Consider the following 24098-nt stretch of genomic DNA (forward strand, 5'->3'; position numbering starts at 1 on the left):
ATATTCGTTTAAAAGCCAGATATAAAAACTCTTCAATAATCCAATAGATTAACAAGTTTTTAGAAATATACTTGTAGTATATTTGAGAAACTCTAAAATAAAATTTCATGTAGTAAAAAATTGTATTTTTTTTTCTTTTTTTCCAAAGTTGTCACTGTAAACAAATGCAAATACAGAAGAAATAAAAGTTCATTGAGAACTCATAAGTAGATAAAAGTTAGCCATCATCTTTCTGTCCACGAAGAGAACTTGTAGTAGCAGCTATTTAAATCAAAACACAAACCAGAATCTAGCTGTAAAGAAGTCAAAAATAACATGCTCTTATATGCAAATATTATACCCAATACAGCATGTATCAGAAAATCTCTCCCCCACTTTATATAACAGTAATTTTAGAGATAGAAACCACCTTCAACTCAATCAACACTGAAAGATTTTATACCCGACCACTCAATAAAATGTTAAAAATTAAATCTTACACTAACTATATCTATTCTCAATCCCGTCTATTCCGTTTATAAGACTACAAGTGTTTCATGAAAGTACGTCGGTATTGATTAGATACGAGGTATCTAGTTTCAATACAGACATCTTTCAGTGTCTCTAAAATTACTGTTATATATACGAATTAAAACATTGAGAAATGTTCATTTTAGTACATCTAATTTGAATGTCGTTTTCCTGTGTACTCGGAAGTAATATTGGATCTTTTCCTTTTGAACGGCACTTTGTAACATATTTTCTAGGTAACTAAAAAGTTTTAAACTTCGTATACTGGTAGAATGTGTTTGTAAAACATCATTTTTTTCTTGGCTTTATTCAGAGAAGTCTATATGTTGTAATATATTTCGTCTTTAATTTCGAGCATTTCGGCAATCTTAACCAATCGCTGACGTCCATTTAGGTAAATAACATTCTGTGCATAATGAATATGTCCCTCCTTTAAGAAACAGATTGGGTTTATTTACATTTGTGAATAAAAAAGATACCCACAGGCTACTTTGGTTATAGTTTCTACAGCTGGATGCCTCATCTAACACAAACCACTTTACAGCGCATGCTGGGTGCTTTTTTTTTTGTATCAAATTAAAGAGATGTGTGTTCATGCAAGTACATGTGTACGTATATGTGCGATGAAAGATGGTTAAGGCAGTACAGGTACAAAGTAATGACAGTGGGGTTAAGAAGTTGGATTTCCAACCGACTGGTTTGAAATTCAGTTCCACTACCTACAACCTTGGGCAGGTGCCTTCTCTAGCCATATGCTACATCATCATCATCACCGTTTAACGTCCGCTTTCCATACTAGCATTGGATGGAGGATTTGACTGAGGACTGGCGAACCAGATGGCTGCACCAGGCTCCAATCTGATCTGGCAGAGTTTCTACAGCTGGATGCCCTTCCTAATGCCAACCACTCCGAAAGTGTAGTGGCTGCTTTTACGTGCCGCCAGCTCGATCGATGGCCTACCTGTGAGAGAATTCGATAAGCAGAATTTAAAAGAAGGATATGTGTGTAGTGGGGGTATGTGGGCATACACGTGTACTCAGTTTTGATGACATGTGACAGTTGTAAACCAGTGTCAATGTACATATATATATATATATATACACACGTATATATACACACACACACACACATGTATATATGAGTATGTTTATGCATTTCCCCTACTGCCACTTGACACCCAGTGTTGTTGGCTCATCCCTTCAACTTCATAGTTTAGCAAAGGTGATCAATAAGTTATATAATAAATACCAGACTTAAAAAAAATTAAAAAGTACTGGGCTTGATTTGCTCAATTTAACCCTTCAAGGTGGTGCCCCAGAATATCTGCAGTTGAACAACTGAAACAAGCGACTGATTGGAAGATGAAACCCAGATATATCTGTCTGATGGTAACACTGATGTGAAAAACTCTCTCCAAAAGGCGGCGAGCTGGCAGAAACGTTAGCACGCCTGACGAAATGTTTAGTGGTATTTCGTCCATCTTTACGCTCTGAGTTTAAATTCCGCCAAAGTTGACTTTGCCTTTCATCTTTAATAAATTAAGTACCAGTTGCATATTGGAGTCGATCTAATCGACTTGCCCCCCCCTCCCCCACCTCAAAAATTATGGGCCTTGTGTCTAGAGTAGAAAAGAAGTATTCTCCAAAACTACAGTGTGTTTTGTCCCGTTTTTATTTAAATAAATATGAAAAGGAAATCCATAGATTACAAACAAAGCTAAAACATGCCAAAAAGAAATAAGATTAAAATTTGTATAAAAACAAGACTCGTGAGATTATTCATATATTATTTATACATTGCAGTTTAACTTCAGAAAGGGAATTTCCCCACTTTCCCTGTCCTGTATCTCACACGTTTGCAAAATATTTTGAATTTAACCCTTTAGGATTCAAACTAGCCATATCCGGCCCAGATATACTACCAGTTTCATGCTTAAACTGGCCAAATCCAGTCTCTTACACCTGCCTTACAATGTCATACTAAAAGCAAACAATCGCATCATTTGAAGTCTGAAAGCTATGAGATAATGCATAATTAATTTTTAAGAAGGTGAATAAATAAGCATTACAATTGACAGAATAATCTGAATGCCAAATGGGATTGGTTAGTGGCAGTAGCTGCCATATTTACTCAAGCATAAGTTTGCACCATTTTTATACTTGATTTTTTAATGAAAAAGTTGGGGCACTGAAATTATAAAGGGAAGGAAAATTTTGCATCAAACCTCAATACCAAATTGGAGTGTTGGTGGTGCAGCTTAAGAGCACGTACAGTAAATATTACTATAAACTGTAAGCATATTGGCTCATAGTTGAAAGAGCTGTTGTGAGGGAATTGAAAGAGCTGCTGTGTGAGAGTTGAAAGAGCTGATTTGTGAGAGGGGTAGAGAGATATATAGCATCAGCCCAAAGATCCTTGTTGAATACTGAATTTGTCTTTGAAACTACTACTAATAGAAATTCCTACAGTTCGATGTAGTTAGGGTCACATCTATATAGACATATGTATACACACACACACACACACATTTTATATACAGTCATGGCCCAGCGGTTAAGAACTTCACTTGTAAATTAAGTGGTTTAGGCTTCAGTCATACAGTGTGGCACTTTATGGCACCTTGGGAAATGTCCACTACAATAACCCAGGCCAAAGCATGTGCAATGATCTTGTCACTTTTATCAACAAATTGCCAGCTTACTTCACCCCTTCAAGAAGCCTGACAAGAGATCCTTTGCTTGAAATCAGATTAGAGTTAGTGAAAACGAAGGGCATCCATATGTAAAATACTTTCTCAATAATATACTCATCAAACCCAAGACTGCATGGAAAAACGGACATAAAAATAAACATATAGGTACAGGAGTGGCTGTGTGGTAAGAAGCTTGGTTCCCAACCATGTTCAATCCCACTGTGCGACACCTTGGGCAAGTGTCTTCTACTATAGCTTTGGGCCAACCAAAGCCTTGTAAGTGGATTTGGTAGACAGAAACTGAAACCCGTTGTGTATATATGTATATATATCTAGGTATGTGTCTGTGTTTGTGCCCCTAACACCACTTGACAACTGGTGTTTGTGTGTTTATGTCCCTGTAACTTAGCAGTTCACCAAAAGAGACTGATAGAGCAAGTACCAGGCTTAAAAAATAAGTACTGGGGTCAATTCATTTGACTAAAACTTCAGGGTGGTGCCCCAACAGTGCACCTGAAACAGGTAAAAGATAAAAGATATGAAAATACATGCACACACGCACTATACAGATAATATACATATATGCAAAATATACATATATGTATATATAGATACACACAAACACATATGCACATACATGACAAGACTGATGCACATTCAGTTTTCTGACTAATTACAAAAGCAATACTAACTGGATTGTAATAAGTAAATAGTAATAATCATCATTTAGTAATTAAGCAAAACTGTATATTTAAAACATGTAGTCATAGAGGTAGAGGTAGTTTGTTTTTTTTTACTACCTGGCCAGTCTTGATAAAACCTCATTATAAGCAGATATATTTTAGCCATAATCACTCAGTGTTTTCACTTCACAAATAATTTATCAACTGAGCTCTTTTATTAATGGCTGGATGTTTTGGCCTCATGACTGGTATGAACTGATTAGATTTTGGGAACGATCCAGTGCTGGACAAGGATTCTGCATTATTTTTCCTGTTTTTTTGTTTTTTTTAAACTTAGTTTTTGTGAGCAATAGGGTTCATTTTTAGTATTCTTGTTTGTGAGAGCAGTCGAATTTATTTCAGATATTCTCATTTTAAAAATCATCTCCGGCTAATCGTTCAGAGAACGTTAGTGCTACCCAGCATCTGTTGTCAGGCAATGTTGGGAGAGGGGGGGGGGCAAACACAGACACACAAACATATACACACACACATACATACATACATACATATATATGTATATACATATATATGCTGGGCTTCTTTCAGTTTCCGTCTACCAAATCCACTCACAAGGCTTTGGTTGGCCCGAGGTTATAGTAGAAGACACTTGCTCAAGGTGCCACGCAGTGGGACTGAACCCGGAACCATGTGGTTTGTAAGCAAGCTACTTACCACACAGCCACTCCTACGCCTAATTTTCATTGGACTCGAAAGAGTTCAATGAAATTAAGTACCAGTTGAGCGCTGGGGTTCATGTAACTGACTTACCCACTCTTCTGAAATTGCCAACTTAGTGCTAAAATTATTAATATTATTAAAGTGGTGACTTGGCAGAATCGGTAGCACGCTGGACAAAATGCTTAGTGATATTTTGCCCATAAATACCACCGAGGTCGGCTTTACCTGTTGTCCTTTTGGGGTCGATAAAATAAGTACCAGTTGAACACTGGAGCCGATGTAATTGACTCATCCTACCCTACAAAATTGCTGCCCCTGTGGCAAAATTTGAAACCACTATTATTATTATAATTATTGTTGTGAGGGTGCATTAGCTCAGTGGTTAAGGCGCTGCACTTGCAATCGCTAGATCGTGATTTCAATTCCTAGCCCAGGTGGTGTGCTGTGCTCTCGAGCAAAACACTTCAACACCTGTTGCATGGTATACACAGTGCACCTGTGTATACCAACGTTGATTTGATGGAGGTAGAGTGAGCTAATCTACTGCACAAACACTTGATCACTATAAGCAAATCATTTGTGCAGATCGTTCAGCAAAAAGTTAAAAACTCATCTGTCATCTTCGATAGGGGAGTCTATCATTATTATTAACAGTAGCTTATTTAGAGTCAAATGCGGCTGTTATTTCTAGCAAGTCATACAGAAGCTCCCCTGACAACTTGCCTGTATTAGACAATGTATGCATGTACATCTCTGCTTGTCTGCAGAATTTAAGCATGCATATTTTCAATAGGGTTAGCCATTGCGCCTTGGCGATGTTGAGGCACTTACCACCACAATACCACAAAAAACACTGTTGTTTATACACAGTCTGATTGATGATCAGTAACATGAAATTGGAATAATCAAATGTAAGTAACTAGATGCTACAAGTGTGTGTGTGTGTGTGTGTGTGTAGTGTGGTGTATGTGTGTGCAAGTTGTATAGATTAGTTGAGTTTGCAGCAATGTGGTTTTAGGATCTAACATTGAGCACCATGTTTGGAAAGTGGTTTCCTGTTGGCCAATGCTTTGGATGTCCAGTTTGGAAGATAAAAACTGGACAGTAGGTGTGTGTGTGTGTGTGTGTGTGTGTGTGTATACAGATACATATAATGTATAGAATATACAGATTGTAAATATGGACATGTATGTGTGCATATATACATATACACACACATACTTGTTAAGATTATATATATATATATATATTATATACATGTGAAATGTTAACATTTGTATATTATATATAAAGATTATATAGGTGTGGCTGTGTGGCAAGAAGCTTGCTTCCCAACCACATGATTCTGGGTTCAGTCTCACTGCATGGCACCTTGTACAACTGTCTTCTATAGCCTCAGGCCAACCAAAGCCTCGTGAGTGGATTTGGTAGACGGAAACTGAAAGAAGCCTTCTTTGTGTGTCTGTGTAATATATATATATATATATATATATATAAAATATATATGCTTTTATTATTTTGCAATTTACTTAATCATTAGCATATTAATGTTATTTTATTTTTTCTATTATATGTAATTTTCTAGATGGTGTAATTTAATTGTTCATTTTGAATTGATAAAAGGTGTTTTTTTTCTAATTTATATATATTTATATATATAGTGAAATTTGATTTAGTATTTCTAAATTGAATTTTTCCCTGCAAGTTAGGAATGATATTCCCTCAAATAATTATTTTATATATATATATATATATATATATATATACACACATGCACACACACTTATATCACACATACAAACATGGCAATTAAGATAATTTGCTTCACAAATGTTACTTCAGATTCAAAATACTGCTTGTATTTTGAGCAAGCCTTGGGCTAAACAACTCTTTGTGAGAATTTGCTCGACATAAAAGTGGAAGTGAAAGGCCCATGTGTTTGTGTATTTGAGTGTTTATATCACTGATGAACAGAAAGATTGCTAAGATAAGTTTCCAGACTTTAAAATGTAGCCAACTAAAATCTCTCCAGCTGATTCTGCAGCCTGGCTTTAGTCCAACGACTTCAAAAAGTAAAAGACTACGCATGTAAATACACACACACACACACACAGTAAAACAGAATCCAAAGAGACTGGTGATGGGTCTGTGTTGGCAAACTTCTATATTTTAGTAAAAATCGACAAAAAGTATAGTGAACTTCCTGATATATATATATATGTGTGTTTGTGTATATTTATATACACACACACACAGAAATACACATGCGTGTGTATAGTCTATTGACCGTTATAGGTAGGATCAACAAAAGAATGTACTTTATCTAGTGGAGATAAATATCATTTAATATACACAGTTTTTAAATGTGCTAATAACAGTTTCATGCAATGGAAAAAATGCAACATAGACCCATGATTATATAAATTTTATATATATGTAGATAAATAGTAGACAGCTGTATTGCACAAAAGAAAAATTATGAAGAGTAAGGGACCTAACACAGGTTGTAAAGAGTACGACATTGCTGTCTTGAAATCACCATTCTTTGTAACGACACAAGGCATGATATATAAATCATGTCCAGTTATATCCGCGACATGAAGCTATTACTAGCTCATGTCTAAATACTATGTGTAGATATAAACATATATAGAACAAGACATGGATTCAGAAAATTGTGTGACTATCACAGAGTGCTCTTCCAAGGGACTCCGCTAACAGACCACATAGTTATTCAGTACAGAGAAGCATAATAGCAAGCACCCATGAAGCTCAATCAAATCCAAAAGACCCTATCAATGAAATCAATTCATACCTCCTACTTTAGGTTTATATATATATATATATTCTGTTATTCTTTTACTTGTTTCAGTTATTTGACTGTGGCCATGCTGGAGCACCGCCTTTAGTCGAGCAAATTGACTCCAGGACTTATTCTTTGTAAGCCTAGTACTTATTGTATTGGTTTACTTTGCTGAATCGCTAAGTTACAAGGACTTAAACACACCAGCATTGGTGTCAAGTGATGCTGGTGGGGGGACAAACAAACATACGCACACACACACATACATATATACATACACGACAGGCTTCTTTCAGTTTCCATCTACCAAATCCACTCGCAAGGCTTTGGTCGGCCCGAGGCTATAGTAGAAGTCACTCACCCAAGGTGCCACGCAGTGGGACTGAACTCAGAACCATGTGGTTGATAAGCAAGCTACTTATCACACAGCAGCTCCAGCACCTAGATAAAATTATTAATAATAAAGAGTATGGAGACTTGTTCAGCCACAAAATTTATTTTATAGTTATATACAACATATCATAATGGCCTACACATGTTTCCGCAGCAGCAACTACTCACCATTGCAAATGCAACCTTGTATTACTGTCAGTGCAGCTTCATCAGGGTCCATTCATTTGCTCATCCTTGAAGAGAACTATAAATACTGAAACAAGTATAATAATATATACTCCAGACCATTTTTACTGTCCTGCCAGTGAAGCATACATAGAATTACCCAATGGAAGAATTCACAGAGTCACCAACAACATATTGTAGTCGGAGATGTTAAATACTGATCATTATGGTTAGCTGTTAACCGGAACTTAGCCGAGAGCTAATACAGTATCCACCCAGATAATATATCCTTCCAAAATTCACTCTGCACTGAAGATGAGAAATAACTAAGTAAATATAACTTTACTTTAATCTTGAAATGCGCATGTAGCTAATCTGAGTCAAGTGGATTCGTTATTTTTTTCTTTTTGCCTATGTAAAAAAGTGTGTTACTGTCTGGGAGACCTTTATGGTAGTTAGAAAAGGTATTTAGTTCCTATTTCTAAATTCAGTGCATGGCGAAGCAATTAGCTGACCTCTGATTATAATTATAGAATATTTACACATTATATATATATATATAATGACCAAGTGGTTAAAAAGTTTGTGAAACAGCCATGCCAAGTCTTAAGTATAGTCCCACTGCATGGCATGTTCGGTAAAGTGCACGTTGCTACAGCTTGGGCTGGCTAAAATTTTGAAAGCAAAGCAAACTGAAGTAGATAGTCAGGTAGGCTGTGCCTTTAATGTTAAAGTCCATCCTATCACGCTGGTATCATGATAATTCTGTATGGGAGTAATAATGTTTAAGAGGATACAAGTGTCTGTGGAATATGCAGCCACTTTGTATGCTAAATCAATGAGCTGGTCGTTGGATTGAATAAAAACTTGCGATGCATAGTTTGGGGAGCAAAGAGAAAAACAACATTTACGCCAACATATACACACACACATACAAACACTGAGAATGTATACATATGTATACACACATAAGAGAGATAGCAAGTATATATATATATATATATGTATGTATGTATGAGGATATATGTACACATGCAAGCACATACACACACGGTTATATAAATTTAATGTGTATAGAGCACCTAATACAGGTTGTTGAGAAGAATATGATATTTTGAAACGACCTGTTTTTAAACCAGACACCAGAATATCTAGAATTTTTTCCTAAATGGAGAAGAAAAGTTTGAAAAGAAGCTGCAATTTAAAAGATAAAAAGATCCAGCAAGTTGGTTTCCATTGCATTGGTTGACTAACAGTGGTAAAGAATTCAGCCACAGTGTGGCACCTTGGGCAAATGTCTGGCTATAGCCTAGGGTTAACTGAAGCCTTGTGATTGAATTTGGTAGGTGAGAGTTAACGTCGCGTGTACATGTGTGTGCAAATGCTTGTGCCTCCTAACCTGGGCGTAAATGGATTATTTATGAGGTTTTGATGAGTTTACAGTCTTAACAGCCAACTTGTTGAATCTTAAATGAAGTGGTTGTGTATTCCTTAGATCCCCGTAGCCTTGTAACATATCTTCAAGAAATATACTACAGTTTGTGACAAGGTTGCATCCAAATTTCACACATGTACAATCCATCTAATGGGCTTTTTTGCACCGTGTATCTACCTTATATCGCAACTGGAAACCATAAACCAAGGTTAAGAAAAAAAGACAAAAAAAAAACTATCATGGTACTCAAAGTGAAATTCTCAAAACAGCTGGCCATATACACAGACATCAAGTCATCAATTAGCAAGAAATAGCAGTTAAAATGACCTCCTCAAATCACACCTTTGTCTGTCTATAAATGGTAAAAAAGTCATTAGATTAGATAAGAGTCTCAGAATCTTTATAACAGTATTTCCCAACCATTTATTGTCTATGGGCATCTTTGATTTTATTCTGCTGGACCACAATAATCATTTACTGTGCACAAAATCATCTAGCTGTATCTCTATAATCAAATATTAATAGGAATTGTAAGAAAAATTTAAATACTTTGTGTTATTCTTGTATTTGGTTTAGTCATTTGACTGCGGCCATGCTAGAGTACCACCTTGAAGGGATTTAGTCAAATTGATCTTGGGACTAATTTTTTGAAAGCCCTAATACTTTTCTATTGATCTCTTTTGCTGAACCACAAAATCACAAAAACAAAAACACACCAACACCAGGTTGTCAAAGTAACTGGGGAACAGACAGACACAAAGACATATATATATATATATATCATCATCATTTAGCGTCCGTTCTCCATGCTAGCATGGGTTGGACGGTTCAACTGGGGTCTGTGAAGCTGGAAGGCTTCATCAGGCCCAGTCAGATCTGGCAGTTTCTATGGCTGGATGCCCTTCCTAACACCAACCACTCCGTGAGTGTAGTGGGTGCTTTTTACGTGCCACCCGCACAGGAGCCAGACAGAGCTGGCAAACAGCCACGAATGGATGGTGCTTGATGGGCTTCTCATCTACCAAATCCACTCACGGGGCTTCCCAACCATGTGGTTGGGAAGCAAACTTCTTACCACACAGCCAGGCCTGTAGAAGTATATAACCAATTTCATGTCCATAAATTTTAACAAAATCTTCTATGGACCCCCAAAGGTTATATGGACCCTAGTTGTGAACCAATGCTTTATAGGATATAAACCAGGGATGTGCAACTTTTCAACTGAGGGCCGCATCGTACCATTTCCAAGTGGGAGACAACTGCATGATAAAACACATACCCATGAAATATTACCTGCCCACTTTACACTCAATTTTTCGCAGTTCTTAATTTTCTTTGTCTTAGTATGAAATTAGTAACTTGTTGAGGGCTGCAGCACGACAACCACCATGGTATCTAAACCAACTCGGTATCTGACTGCTATTTTAGCTATTTTATTTCATATAAACCCAAATAATTAATTAAAAATAAATAAATTGAAAGGCAAAGTCGAATCAGTTTGGTTTGAACTTGGGATTGACAGGACCATGATTCAATATCATAAAATATTTTACATGAAACTGCTGAATTAATCAGAGTTGAGCCAAGGCTAAATGACAACATGGTTCAGATTTTTATCAGATTTTTATATTGCATATTGCAATTCGGTTAGAAAATTTATTTGAACCATAAACCTCCCCACAACTAATTTTAAGATGTGACTAAAAGTACCAAATTTATATATTAGTATTATCTTACACTCTTGTCTGCTTCTTGAGTTCAGATATTATGCAGAAGGCATTTGATAGTTATTATAAGTATTAGACCTAGTTAGCTGCTTAGTACTCATGTTTACTTCACAGATCTGCTGAGTTCTATCTTGTCATGTGCAAGTGTTGTACGCCAAAAAATCAGGTTAACCAATACCTCGTTAGAAGAAATTAGCAGATGTACAGCGTTGAAAAACTCGCTCGGGTATATATGTACTTGTGGTATGTATATATGAAAATTTTGTGTAAATATATATGTGCAGGAGTGGCTGTGTGGTAAGTGTCTTACTTACCAGCCACATGGTTCCGGGTTCAGTCCTACTGCATGGCACCTAGGGCAAGTGTTTTCTACTATAACCTCAGGCTGACCAAAGCCTTGTGAGTGGATTTGGTAGATGGAAACTGAAAGAAGCTCATCATATATATATGTGTCTGTTTTTGTGTGTGTATTTGTCCCCCCAACATCACTTGACAACCAGCAAAAGGAACTGATAGAATAAGTACTAGGCTTACAAAGAATAAGTCCTGGGGTCGATTTGCTCGACTAAAGGTGGTGCTCCAGCATGGCCACAGTCAAATGGCTGAAACAAGTAAAAGAATATATATATATGTGTTCTGTTGTTGCCAAAAGCTTGGCACATAGGTCTCAAAATTAGAATTTTTATATTAAATGTCCAAAGTTATATTTAATTTGCAATATATTATTACCTGGTCAAAAATTTGGAGCAGGTTTGAAAATTAGAGTTTTTATATTGGAATGCTCAGAGCATATATTGGGCATGACAATTTCAATTTTTAAAAAAAATGTTCCGAACTTTTGGCCACAGTTATGTATATGAGGGAGTGGTGTATACAAGAATGTGTATATGTGTGTGTTAAGGCGAACTAATTTTCAATGATGCTGCGAGAGACTTTGACATGTAAACAAATAAACAATATTTATTATCTTTATCAAAAGGAAAAAGAAAAACCTTAAATAAGGAACTTACTTGACTTGGCAGCTGCTGATATTAAATGCTATATCATTCTGGTTGTGATAACAGGTTTTAGAATGTTATGCATATAACAACCTAAACTATTGAAATTGTTAATCAAAAGTATCCTATGTTGCACTTTTAAAGAAACTTAACTTATAGAATCGTTGACATAACCAGAACTTATTTAACATAATGAAACAATGTTATGAAAATCATATAAAATTAGGCATCGAAAGAAATAGCAATTCTTTCAAATTTTGCCACAAGGTCAAGAGGGGAAAAGGCTAAAGTCGATAACACACTCCAGTACTTGACTGGTACTTTATCGACCCAAAAGGATTATTATAGTTGTTATTATTAATAATAGTTATAAATGTAGAATTCTTCACAATGTTCCCGGGGGCCATCATAAGTAGCATTTACAGGCTGCTGAGCAAAGCAATGAACGGAAAGCCTGTAGTGTTTATTTGACGAAAGACGAGCCCCTCGGACCGTACCCACCTCACCACAGAATCACTGACCAGTGAAGCCATACCTTCTTAAGACAACGCCGAGTGTTATTACACTCGAAATAATTTGTTCACTCTTAACGATCGAATGCCTCAAACGTTTTTAAGACCGTGATATAAATATATCCACTGAAAACAAATATTTGAGTCTTAAATTTTGTTTTTGTTCCCTCGACTAAGCTCGCTCGCTCTTCCACAAACAGTTCAAGCAAGTAAAGACAAAACTCTTTACTATTAAACATGTGTAAAAAATTACCGTTATTTTTGCTTTTTCACGTTATGGTAGCGATTCATATTATATTACATTGTAAGTATGTGTGTGTAGAATTTTGTGTAAGGGTAATTTTTACACTTATTTTCACATTAAATAAGCACAGAACCTATAATAACCAGCTTTTTAGCACAATAAAATTTATGGCAAATCTATAGAATAACACCCATCTCAATTACAGAGAGAAGCAATTCTTCATCGATTGTTGTGTTTGCCATCAACTAATCTGACCTCCGAACATGCCCCAAATGACTTTTTTTTTAATCCCCGAAAACGAACATAGATGGTAAAACTCCGAGGTTCGTCACTCTACTGCCTCCGTTTCCGGAAGAATGGGTGACAAAAATAATTTGCTGCAAGTCTGGATATTGGATTAGTTGATAGTAAGCCCACAAAATGAGGAGCAGGTATTTCCCACTGAAATCGAAACTGGTTGTTTAATCTATAAATTCACCATCTTTCGAAAAGTGTCGTAAAATACTAATACTCGCTTTCCCTTAGATGATGTCTGTCATTTAAAGAGTCTATCATAGTTTTGAATTACAAAATTACGAATACCACATTTTTTTTAATACTCAGGCATTAGGTAAGAGTTTTTCTCAAGTTATAATTCATTTAAAAAAATTTACAGCGCACATCGCTTTCAGAACCACCATATTGGCGAGTCAACGATATCATAGCTTGAAGACCATATAATCGTGTCAAATATCTTGAAACACGCACGTACACACACACACACACACACATCATTGATTATTAGCGACACGCACGTACACACACACACACACACACATCATTGATTATTAGCGACAGGAACAGTATTAATTGAATAAAAGGCAATCTTTATATCCAACTTATAGATGTCTTGACAGAATACTGTATAAAGCATTATTTGCCAAAAAAGATTATGTAGGCGCTTGTTGCATAAAAGTCACACACGTGGATCTTTCAAGGCTAATAACGCAGTATTCGGTGTTTAACAACAAATACATTTCTTTAAGTGTATCAGACATTCCGGTTAATGAAAACTTAACCAAGTTTGCACGAAATATAAATCTAAATAACCGTTTCTAATTTAGGTACAAAGCTAGCATTTTTTGCTTTAGATGATGTTAGTCAATATACTATCGAACTCAACCAATATATTTGATTGGTAATTTATTTAATCGAAACCCGGTGGGGGATGAATGGCATAGTTGATCTCAGCGGGATTAGAACGCGGAGCATAAGCAATCTAAACAAATAAAAAAAAAAAAAAATTGAAAATGATCCTAGTTTCAATACAAAGTTGAAAATGGCCGTTGCCATTCTTTTATCAAACAAAAAGGGGGGGGGGGGCGGAGTATATGCAATTACCACTCAACAACCTGTTATAAACTAAACCACCCCCCTAATCATTCCGTTTCTGTCTGTCTGTCTGGTCTTCAATTTTATTTTTTTAAAAAGTTCCACCAGAAACTGGAAGTAAAAAAGAACTAACTCTACAATATAATTTATTCCTAAGTTAAAACCCGGTCGGATCAACTAATGGATTAAATATATTCCAGCCATACCTGTTTCGTCTACATGTTTCGAGTTTTTTTCTTCTTTTATTTACAATAAATAAAGTATTGTTAGAGGATAATTTAGTAATTAGCTACTATTTCTAGCAGTTGAGCGAGCACAGAGAGGTCTCATTATAAACTTACACAGTCGGTTCACTTACTTATAAAGTGAAGTAAGCTAGCATACAAATTTAATAATTTATAAACAAAACTTAACTGAAAAGTAATCAAAATTTAAAAAAAAGATAACAATACATAATACATATAAGATTATAAAATCTGATAAAATTAATGAAGGTGTTCAAAGACTGGCTAATTATAATGAGATGATTGATCTTGTGAGAAAGCAAGCAGGATCGGTGGCTGATCGGTTTCTCAAGAGTAATGTATTCTTAGAATAATTGCTACTTTTCTATGCTTAGAAATATATTTAATACTAGTGTATATTTACCTCGCAATAATCCCATCTATAAATTTCGTGACGTTTCTACTTTGTTGCCGAGGTTCAAAAGCCTGTAACATGTAGAGTTACGCCCCGTACTGTCTATTAATCTTAAAACAAGTCATTGCTTTTACTGTGAACGCAGATTTTTTTCCTAGTTAGTTCTTTAAAGCATTCTGCATTGTATAGCTTGACAGTAACTCTTCCCTGCGTTAAATATATTGGCAATAAACTATTCCATTTTCAATGGAGTTGTGTAAAAACGAAGTCCTACAGTTGTAATCAGACTAATAAAAACGTCAAGTCAAGTGGTTCTAAAACTGGAGAATACCAGGCCTTCACGAAAATAAGATTAAGAGAATTTTTAGGCGCTTTTGCTAAGTCTTCATCAACGAAACGATAGAATATTGGGTGGTTTTGGAATAGCAAGAGAAGAGCACAGAACTGAGTGAATTTTTCGTTTCTATTTTAATAGAGTCTGTTTCATAAATCAGGAATTACGATTCTGAGAGAGGTTTTTTTGCTTTTCAATACGGTTTTTTTTTTTACCTCCAAATCCCGCTTTTCAATCCCCAAATGGTAGTCTGCGCTATTAAGTAAAAACTATTTCCAAAACTTCGTCCAATATTGCAGTCATATTATTATTCTTTCTGTGTTTAGGTGTTTGGCAGGTTTAAAACAAAGAATTATAAATCATCTTAAACATGACAATTTGTCCAGTCCTTTCCGATCATCATAGCTCTAAATTTACTGCTCTCCCGACCTCGCTTCTTGAACACTGCGAGAGACCTACGACTCTGTCTAAACGAATTCGAAAAAGGTGTAACAGGTAATTTTTTTTTAATTATTAAAAAAACGTGATATTTTTTTTTCTTTTTTCATGGGAAATGCCATACTAGATTAAGGTCAAGGTTTGCCCAAGTGAAATTCCACAAGGAAAATAAAAGATAAATATAAAAATGAAGACAATTTGAAAAAGAGTTTCAAATTTTGGTACAAGGTCAGGAATTTTAAGTAAAAGATGCAAATCAATTACGTCGATCTCAGCACACAACTGGTACTTTACTTATTTTATCTATCTCGAAAGAATGAAAGACGAAGTCGACCTCCGCGGAATTTGAACTCGGAACGTAAAGCGCCAGAAGAAATGTCGCTAAGCCTTTTGTCCACGCGCCAACGATTCTATCTGCCGCCATGCACGCAATAAAAATAACATTTAAAGCCAACTTGTCTGAGGAATATTGGAAATCGTGTGAGGGAGTGAGAGAAAAAAAGTGGGTAAGAAGTTTGTATGCTTTACCCAATGGTCTCCATATAACATAAATTCATGTGGTATTGCTCAGGCCATACAATCAATGCAAGCGAACGAATATCGTCCATACGATCGATCAACCAGCTACAAGTAACAGTTCATTCTCAATATATATGCTTATTCCTTAATAAAAGACATTCTGGTCATGGTGAGAATGTCGATGATCATCGAGTTTAAAACTCAATGACCCTCGACCAAGAGGTCGGCAACTAGTTTTACTTAAAAATAAAATGGAATCTACACTTCACACAAAACAATACTTAAGCAAAATATATATCCAAGACTGCAAAAGTTCTTTCATGCATATGGTTTCCTCCTCCAGGCTGAATATCTCTCCCTCATGAGAGTTACAGACAATTTAACAAAAACAGAGAACTATTTTTGTTACGATGCAAAATGATAAACAACACTGCTGGCATTAGTGCTAACAAGCTGACTTAAAAAAAAAAAAACTCCCTTGCACTTGCTTGGCTTGTGAACATTCCCTCAGACAGCCCTCGCGCCACCTGCTAAATATAGCAGCCGTATCTCCCTCAATAACAAATATTACCATCTCGAAATACGGAGATATTGGACATAAATATATTTATAGAATGGGCATTCCTTCGATATAACTCGACAAAATCAAAACATTTCACTTCGGGTATTTCCGTGGAAGCAAATGACAGTTCGATTCTGTTTTCTGCTTGGAAATTTGCGGATTATACATTAACACATGAAGAACAAATATGCATGGCTTTTTTCTTCAAGTTTAAAATGAGACATTGCTGGCATAATTTCGTTATGCGACCGAGTATTTATGTATACATACCCGTATCACATTGGTGTCCACTGTTTTATTTCCTCATAACTTTCTGAAAATTGCATGTTTTTTTTTAATGAAATTTAGCAAATGCCTTTTCGAGGTGAACCTTAAAATTATGTTGATAACATTTAGAAAATGAATCAATATCTTATCCATCCATCCACCTATCTATCTATGATGTGTGGTATATATAAAATAACCGAAAGTGGATGCGGTCCATGTCCTTTACCTTCGCCATAATAGTTTCGGATTATTTTTCACCTGCCCGACATCTACATAACTTTCTTTAAGATGCATATCTGTGAATGACATCACAAACGTATTTTGGAAAATGTAGATTATGTATGTTGAGGGGCTCAAACATAAATTTGAAGAATGACTATGAACAAAAAAAAAAGAAGCTGAAATAAGGGAAATTGGTGAAAGAAAAAATTCTCAAACTATGCCTTCAAAAACCGACAATATTTTTTTAAAATATGCATTTTGCAAAAAGTCATAAAGAAACAAGTGTGTGTGAGGTAACAATTTGTAGTTACGCCAATATCTTACAACAACTGGTTTGAGAAATTTTTACATTTCCGAACTTGATTTGGTTCCAAAAACATTTTTCTATGGTGGGAAAGTATTAAGTAGTTTCCTGTCTAATTATCACTTAGAGGGTTGTAAAATAAATAGAAAAGCTTTATGGCTAATATCCTAGGTTAATTACATTTGTTCTACGTTATGTTCAAATTTTTCATAATCCCATACTTAAAACTGGTCTGGCTATATTCGCTTCGCTATTTGACCATCGTTACCGTCATCAACGTCTTAATGCCTAACTCCCATATGTAAATCATATCGCCACCATTATTATATTATTATTGTAATTACCCTGGTGGCAATTAAAAGCAATTATTTCTCTTCTCCCAAATATTAGGCTTTGTGCCCAATAGTAGCTTGCAAAATTGTTAGCATGCCGGACAAAATGCTTAGCGGCATTTCGTCCGTCTCCACGTTCTGAGTTCAAATTCCGCCGAGATCTACTTTGGTTTTCATCCTTACAGGGTCGATAAAATAACTACCAGTTGAACCCTGGAGGTCGATGTAATCGTCTTACCCATTTCTCTGAAATTGCTGACCTTTGTGGCAGAATTTGAAATCATTAATATTCTTGCTTATAGTTTGCAAGCGAGCTGGCAGAATCGTTAGCAAGCCAAGACAAAATGCTTAGCGACATTTCGTTCGTTATTATGCTTTGAGTGCAAATTCCGCCGAAGTCGACTTTGCCTTTCATCTTTTCGTGTGATCGATATAATCGACTAGTGGGATCTTTTCGGTTTGAACGGCAGTTTTTTCTAGCGGTGTCATACATATGAAATTGTCACTCATAATTATGACCCTAGTATTGATCTATTGCATTTCAATCTGGGTTAGGGTTAGAGGTGGGGGGGAAGGGTATCTTTTTTTCTTCAGAAATGTAGATAAACCCAATCTGTTTCTTAAACGAGGGATATATTCATACAGCACAGAATGTTTTCACCTCAATAGACGTCATTGATTGGTTGAAATTGCAGAAATTGAAGAAAAAAAACAACAAATATCTTACAAACTATAGAATTTTCTCAATAAAGCCAAGAGAAAAAGATGTTTTATAAACACATTCTACCAGTATACGAAGTTTTTTAAAAGTGTTTAACTACGTGGAAATTATTTTTAAAAAACTGCCGTTCAAACCGAAAAGATCCGACTAGCGTCAAAAGTTCAGGCCTTGTGCATCTCTTCTCTCTCTATATAAACGGCAGTTTGTCTGTCTGTGTGTCTGTGTGTCTGTCAGGTTGTACCCTCACCCTGACCATGGCTTTCAACCGATTCTGATGAAACTTGACACACACATAGCCCAATGTCATAATTCAAAACTAACGCAGCGAAAATTTTGAAAAGTTCCCCCAGTTCTGAAAAAAATCAATAAAATCGACATGGGGTCGAGAATCAGAAACACAAACCGCAAACTGTCATGGGGACGCAACTCAACCTTTTTTAACTCAAAAAAAAATTTACCATAATTTTTTTGCTATTTTTTGGCTATAACTCTCTAAAAATGCTTTATAGTTATTTCCCTTACAAACCTGAGCAACGCCGGGCGATACTGCTAGTATAATATAAAAGCTTATTTTATCGTCTCGTATCACACACGACTTCACAATTTCTTCAAACCGGAAGTCGCGTTGTAAGAATGAATGTCACCCAACCTACTTTATACGTCTCCTGAAGAAAGTTGAACTTAATGAAAAAGGTTATATTATTGTTATTTCATTTTTGAGATATTTCGTTTTATGTATATAAAATGGTGGACATGTAAAATGAAATGAATGTTAAGTGAACAAGAAATCGCTTTAATTATTCGGCTGTAAAATGAAATTTAAGGAAACTTGTGCGCAAAAGTGAACCAAACTAAATATCTGATTACAGCACACCGCTGAATTGTGTGAATTAATCCGTAAGCTGAAACAAAATAGTAAATCAAATATCCTCCATGCTATAGGCATAAGGCCTGAAATTTTTATGGACGGTCGTCTCGTCGATTTCATCGACTGGTTACTTTTATCGACTCCGAAATTCCTTCGAGATGTTGATCAACAATTACACAGTAAACATACTCTTACAGGCGCTTCTGGCCCCCATCAGGTTGTAGCGCTTCTTCAATATATAAACAGAAGCTGTTTTAACAGAAAGAAGAAAAAAATCAATATATATAATGTTATGGTGATTATATGAGTTTCTTTTCTTTCTTTTCTGTCCGCCATTATATGTTCAGAAAGCGAAAGATCGCCAAAAAGTTTCCATATACTTTCGAAGGCGCCTCTATAATGGCTCTTTAATGCTAGAAATAGCGCGATGTTACTGAATTGATGTCCCATATTACACAAATTATTTTCCTTGTATATAACTGATACATTCAGCGGATATTACGATTCTAATCTCTTTCTTTTGCAAAAGCAAATCTTTTTGTGACGAGACTGGTTTAAGAACCTCATGATAAATAAACCCTCATAACTTTTTTATTTTGGACTTCTGAGAAAATTTTCGCGAATTTGTGTTCTATACACGATCTTTATCCCTCCATTTCCGTAAGCTTAATTTTTTTGCAGCTAATTCGAAACTTCAGACATGACATAACAGCTAAATCTTCTAAAACTTAGACGCTCCATCGTTTACAAAACTAGGAAAAAATAAATAAGTAAAAAGAAGAGTCACTCGAGAATATAATTCCAGGTATACACACAAAGTCTGATACAGAGATAAACAATACAACTTATGGTGAGGGTCTTTTTCTATTAGAATAACTAAGTGACTGACAAACAAATCGACACTGTGTGTTGTGACTTCGCATTTCTGATAATTGAAACTCGGGCTATTTCTACAACGAGAGATCCAGCTGGTATACATATCAAGCAGAAAGAGATGAAAGGAAAAACGATAAAAGTATCTTACGTGGGCGTAAAGTCTGATTATTTTTGCTTTTATAAGCTTAGAAAAAATTTTTTGTTACGTCCAAGCCTTTCCGCGCGATAAATTTCCCGTGTAAGTGAAACTGATCCTTAAGCAAGAATCGAAACCGAATGGCTTGAACTCAAGTCAGATAGGAATTTAAACTAACTTCAAAGAAGTCTCAGCAATAATAATTATTAGGTTAAGTTATATTTACATTAAATAGCAACTGAGATTCAGTGATTAAATAAATCTTAACACATAGTAATGGTTGATTTGTTTGTTATTTTATTACTTAAATTATACTTTGCAATTTATTAAATTTTATTTTATTTTCAATGGAGAGTTCTTTTTTATAATTTTTATCTTAATTTTGACTGGATTTTTTTTTTACTTTGAAATGATGTGTGTGTGTGTCATAATCGCAAACCACTGAAATTCGCTTGCTACCTCATAGACTGAATTTTTTTCGTCTTTTATAAACTTCCAAGTTTTCAATTCAGTGAAATATAATAAAACTGCAAATGGAAACCAGGTCATAAACACAATACGCAAAGAGTTTATGTTATGGCTAAAGAAAGTGTTCACACAACTAAGATTCATCACCATAGCTTAAAACCTGAATGAACAACTTTGTGCCTTAGTTAAAACTAGCAATTTTATTGAATATTGATCATCTGCACGGAGACAAAAGTCCAATATTCATGGAGGGAAAATATAAGACAAAAAAATATTACCTAAACTCCGAAGAACTTACCATGAAAGGCCAGTATTCTCTTAACTCTAGTTGTAGGACTCTAAAATGGATGAGAAATGAATTTCCTTATTCCTGGACAGTTCGCCAGTTCATCACATTTAAGAATGAAGTAATCTTAAAAGAACGGAGGCGTGGAATTTCAAGTATCTTGCTCAAAACACATGAGGAATTTGAACTCCTGCCAATAATCTGATTATATTCCCTTCCTAAGTCCCATTTGGCCATTTTTGCTTTCACTAGTATTCGTGAAAGATGGGTGATAATACTTATCAGTTGAATGGGTTAATACAATATTACTGGCGGCTTATTTATTATAACAATTCTACAAGTAACAGACTTAATACATAATTAAAATCGTAGGCAACTAGCAGGATTCTATTAGCTGTTCTTTCAAATGAACACCCAATATGATAATGATTTAAATAAGTATTAAAATTAATTTCTATAGAATACACCCGGTTGTTCAGTTCCGATCGTCAACGATAATGGATAGGCAGAAATATTAGAACGTAGGACAAAATGTGCTGCGATGGTCCTTTCTATTCTCAAGTTCAAATCCTGTTCATTTCAACTTTGTATGCTTTCAAGAGCCGATAAAAATTCGATGATTTATATACTTAGAACATATCTTGATATGAATGACAGAGCAGAAAACCAAAGGTATCATCCCAGCGGTGACCATCACGTATTTTTCATAGGAACACTGAATCAGTATGTTGTTCTTTCTATGACGGTAGCGCGAGTTTTGAGAGAGATTCGGTTGCTATTTCTATTCTTGTTGGTCATGAGATCGATCACATTCACACTCGTCTCGCCAAATGAATTAAGATATTAAAGATCAATTTGAATAAGATTTTTGCTGCTATGTCTAGCAAGTCGAACGACCATATAGAAACTTCCTCATTGTCACATCTACAGTTTATAAGGAACAAGCTATATAACAAGCATGCTTTGCTCACAAATAAAGTTTACTAATTCTTCTTACTCGTAAATTGAACTTTCTATAGTTTCAAATAATCTCCGTAATTTTCATTTTAGAAATACTTGGTGAAGTAAGAATATTCGTAAGTATATGTCACGCCATTAATAAAACAGCCAAGTTAACAAGGGGAACCTCTTTAGTGGTCGATCGAAATGCTGGAGAATAAGCAACCAAATTAGCCATCAGATTGCACCATAGCGTCTTGAAAAAGAAAAGGACACAGGACAATGTTTTTATATAACCCTGGAAAAATTTCTTTTAAATAAAATACAAAAATAAGACATGATCATATTTGAAAGCCTTTGATAGAATCTGTATTGACCTGGGGTTAAACAACATTGCTTAGATTACAGATATTTACTGCGAATAAAATTTGCTAACTCCCACATGCGTGTGTGTGTATGTATATGGATTTCCACTTCGGCATCTGAAACTCCCAAAAGTTTTATATAATAATAATGAAATTATTGTATACAGTGCTCAAGTGCACCACCTATATATAGGTGGAAGACAAAAAAGATTAAATGAAAGGGAAAATATTACGTACCTTTTCAAATAACATATTGTGGTAAAATATGTGAAAGTGATCGCGGAAAATAATAATTCTCAGACCACGCCAACGCACACGGTTTTATTTAGTAGGTGGATCCAGTAAATCAAGTATTTATTTTTATGAATAGGTTTTGATTCAAACTATGAATGCACATAAAATGGAACTCCAATTTGGCAAATAAGATAGGTAAGACACAGAAAGGTAAATTTGAAAGTATGTCTTGTGTAGTAGAGTAAAAGAAAGCCACGACGATGCGCACAAGTAGAGTGAATTAGAAGACTTGTATTTTTTTTTATATATATACGATCTGGTTTTAAGTACCCCGAGTAAGTTTTAGAAGAGGCAGTCAGTAGTGGTGGTTGAGAAGGTGGCAGTAAGTAACGTGGTGGTGTGAGCTGATAAGAGCGATATTCGTCGTGACAAGTCCAGACAACAGTGGTAGCCGTCCCAACATGTTTGGATGGATGACTTGACTTCACTAACTTCCTGGCACCCACCCGCACAATCTTGTACTTTTTTTTAGTATATATATATATATATATGTATTTGTTTTGTTTTAAAAAAAGAAAGAGAGAGAGAGAGAGATAAAAAAATTATTTAAAAAAATCCTCTCTCACAGACGAATTACGTCTCCTGGCTGACGGGCAGGGAAGCTTACGGGCAACTAACTTCTAAAAACTTTTTCTGAACCAAGTGAAGTTTTATCTTTCTTCTTACTTATTCTCCTCCTCCTCCTCCTCCTTCGTCGTCGTCTTTATTTCATTCATTCACCTCCACTCCGCAACCTCACATGTTCACACTACTTCCTGTTAACTTTCTCCCTGCCCCTCCTTTATTAGTTTTCTTTTACTCTTTCTCTTCCTCCTCTTTTACTCTCTCCTTTTTTACTTTTCTAATACTTTTTCCTTTCTTCTTCCACCGACATCACCGCCCCCGTCTTATTTTCAACCATGCACTCTTCCTCCGCCTCTTTCTCTACTCCCGCTTTTTTTATACAGTACCTTTATTCCTCCCCTTCCTCATTTTCTCCCTCTTACTTTCACACTATCATTACTCCTTTCTTTTACTCACTCTAACTAACTCTTTTTCTTTTTTGTATTACTCCACTCTCATACAATTCTATTTCATTCACTTTTCCAGTTTTTCACTCCTGTGCCTATATCTTTCTTATTCACTACTCTCTCTTTCAACTTATTTAGCTCTTTTTCAACACGTCATTCACTCTCTCTCTCTCTTCCTTGTCTATCTCCCCTATTTCCCTCTCTTATATATTACTCCCTCCTCTTCATTATTCCATAAGTTCTCTTCTAGCTCCTTCTCTTCTT

General features: G+C 35.4%; 1 protein-coding gene across 2 annotated transcripts in view; it reads right to left on the minus strand.

Moving 5' to 3' along the window:
- LOC115214297 overlaps nt 1-23565 on the minus strand; it is a 58247-nt gene extending 34682 nt beyond the window's left edge. The window contains exon 1 of one of the 2 annotated variants that reach the window (XM_036504752.1): nt 22768-23565. In XM_036504752.1, the coding sequence (XP_036360645.1) occupies nt 22768-22782 (15 nt within the window). In that variant the 5' untranslated portion in view covers nt 22783-23565. The remainder of the gene's footprint in view (nt 1-22767) is intronic. The other variant, XM_029783453.2, reaches the window with a different exon arrangement.
- Between the last annotated feature and the right edge of the window lie 533 nt (nt 23566-24098).

Source organism: Octopus sinensis, linkage group LG7 (assembly GCF_006345805.1).
Source record: "Octopus sinensis linkage group LG7, ASM634580v1, whole genome shotgun sequence".
NCBI lineage: Eukaryota > Metazoa > Mollusca > Cephalopoda > Octopoda > Octopodidae > Octopus > Octopus sinensis.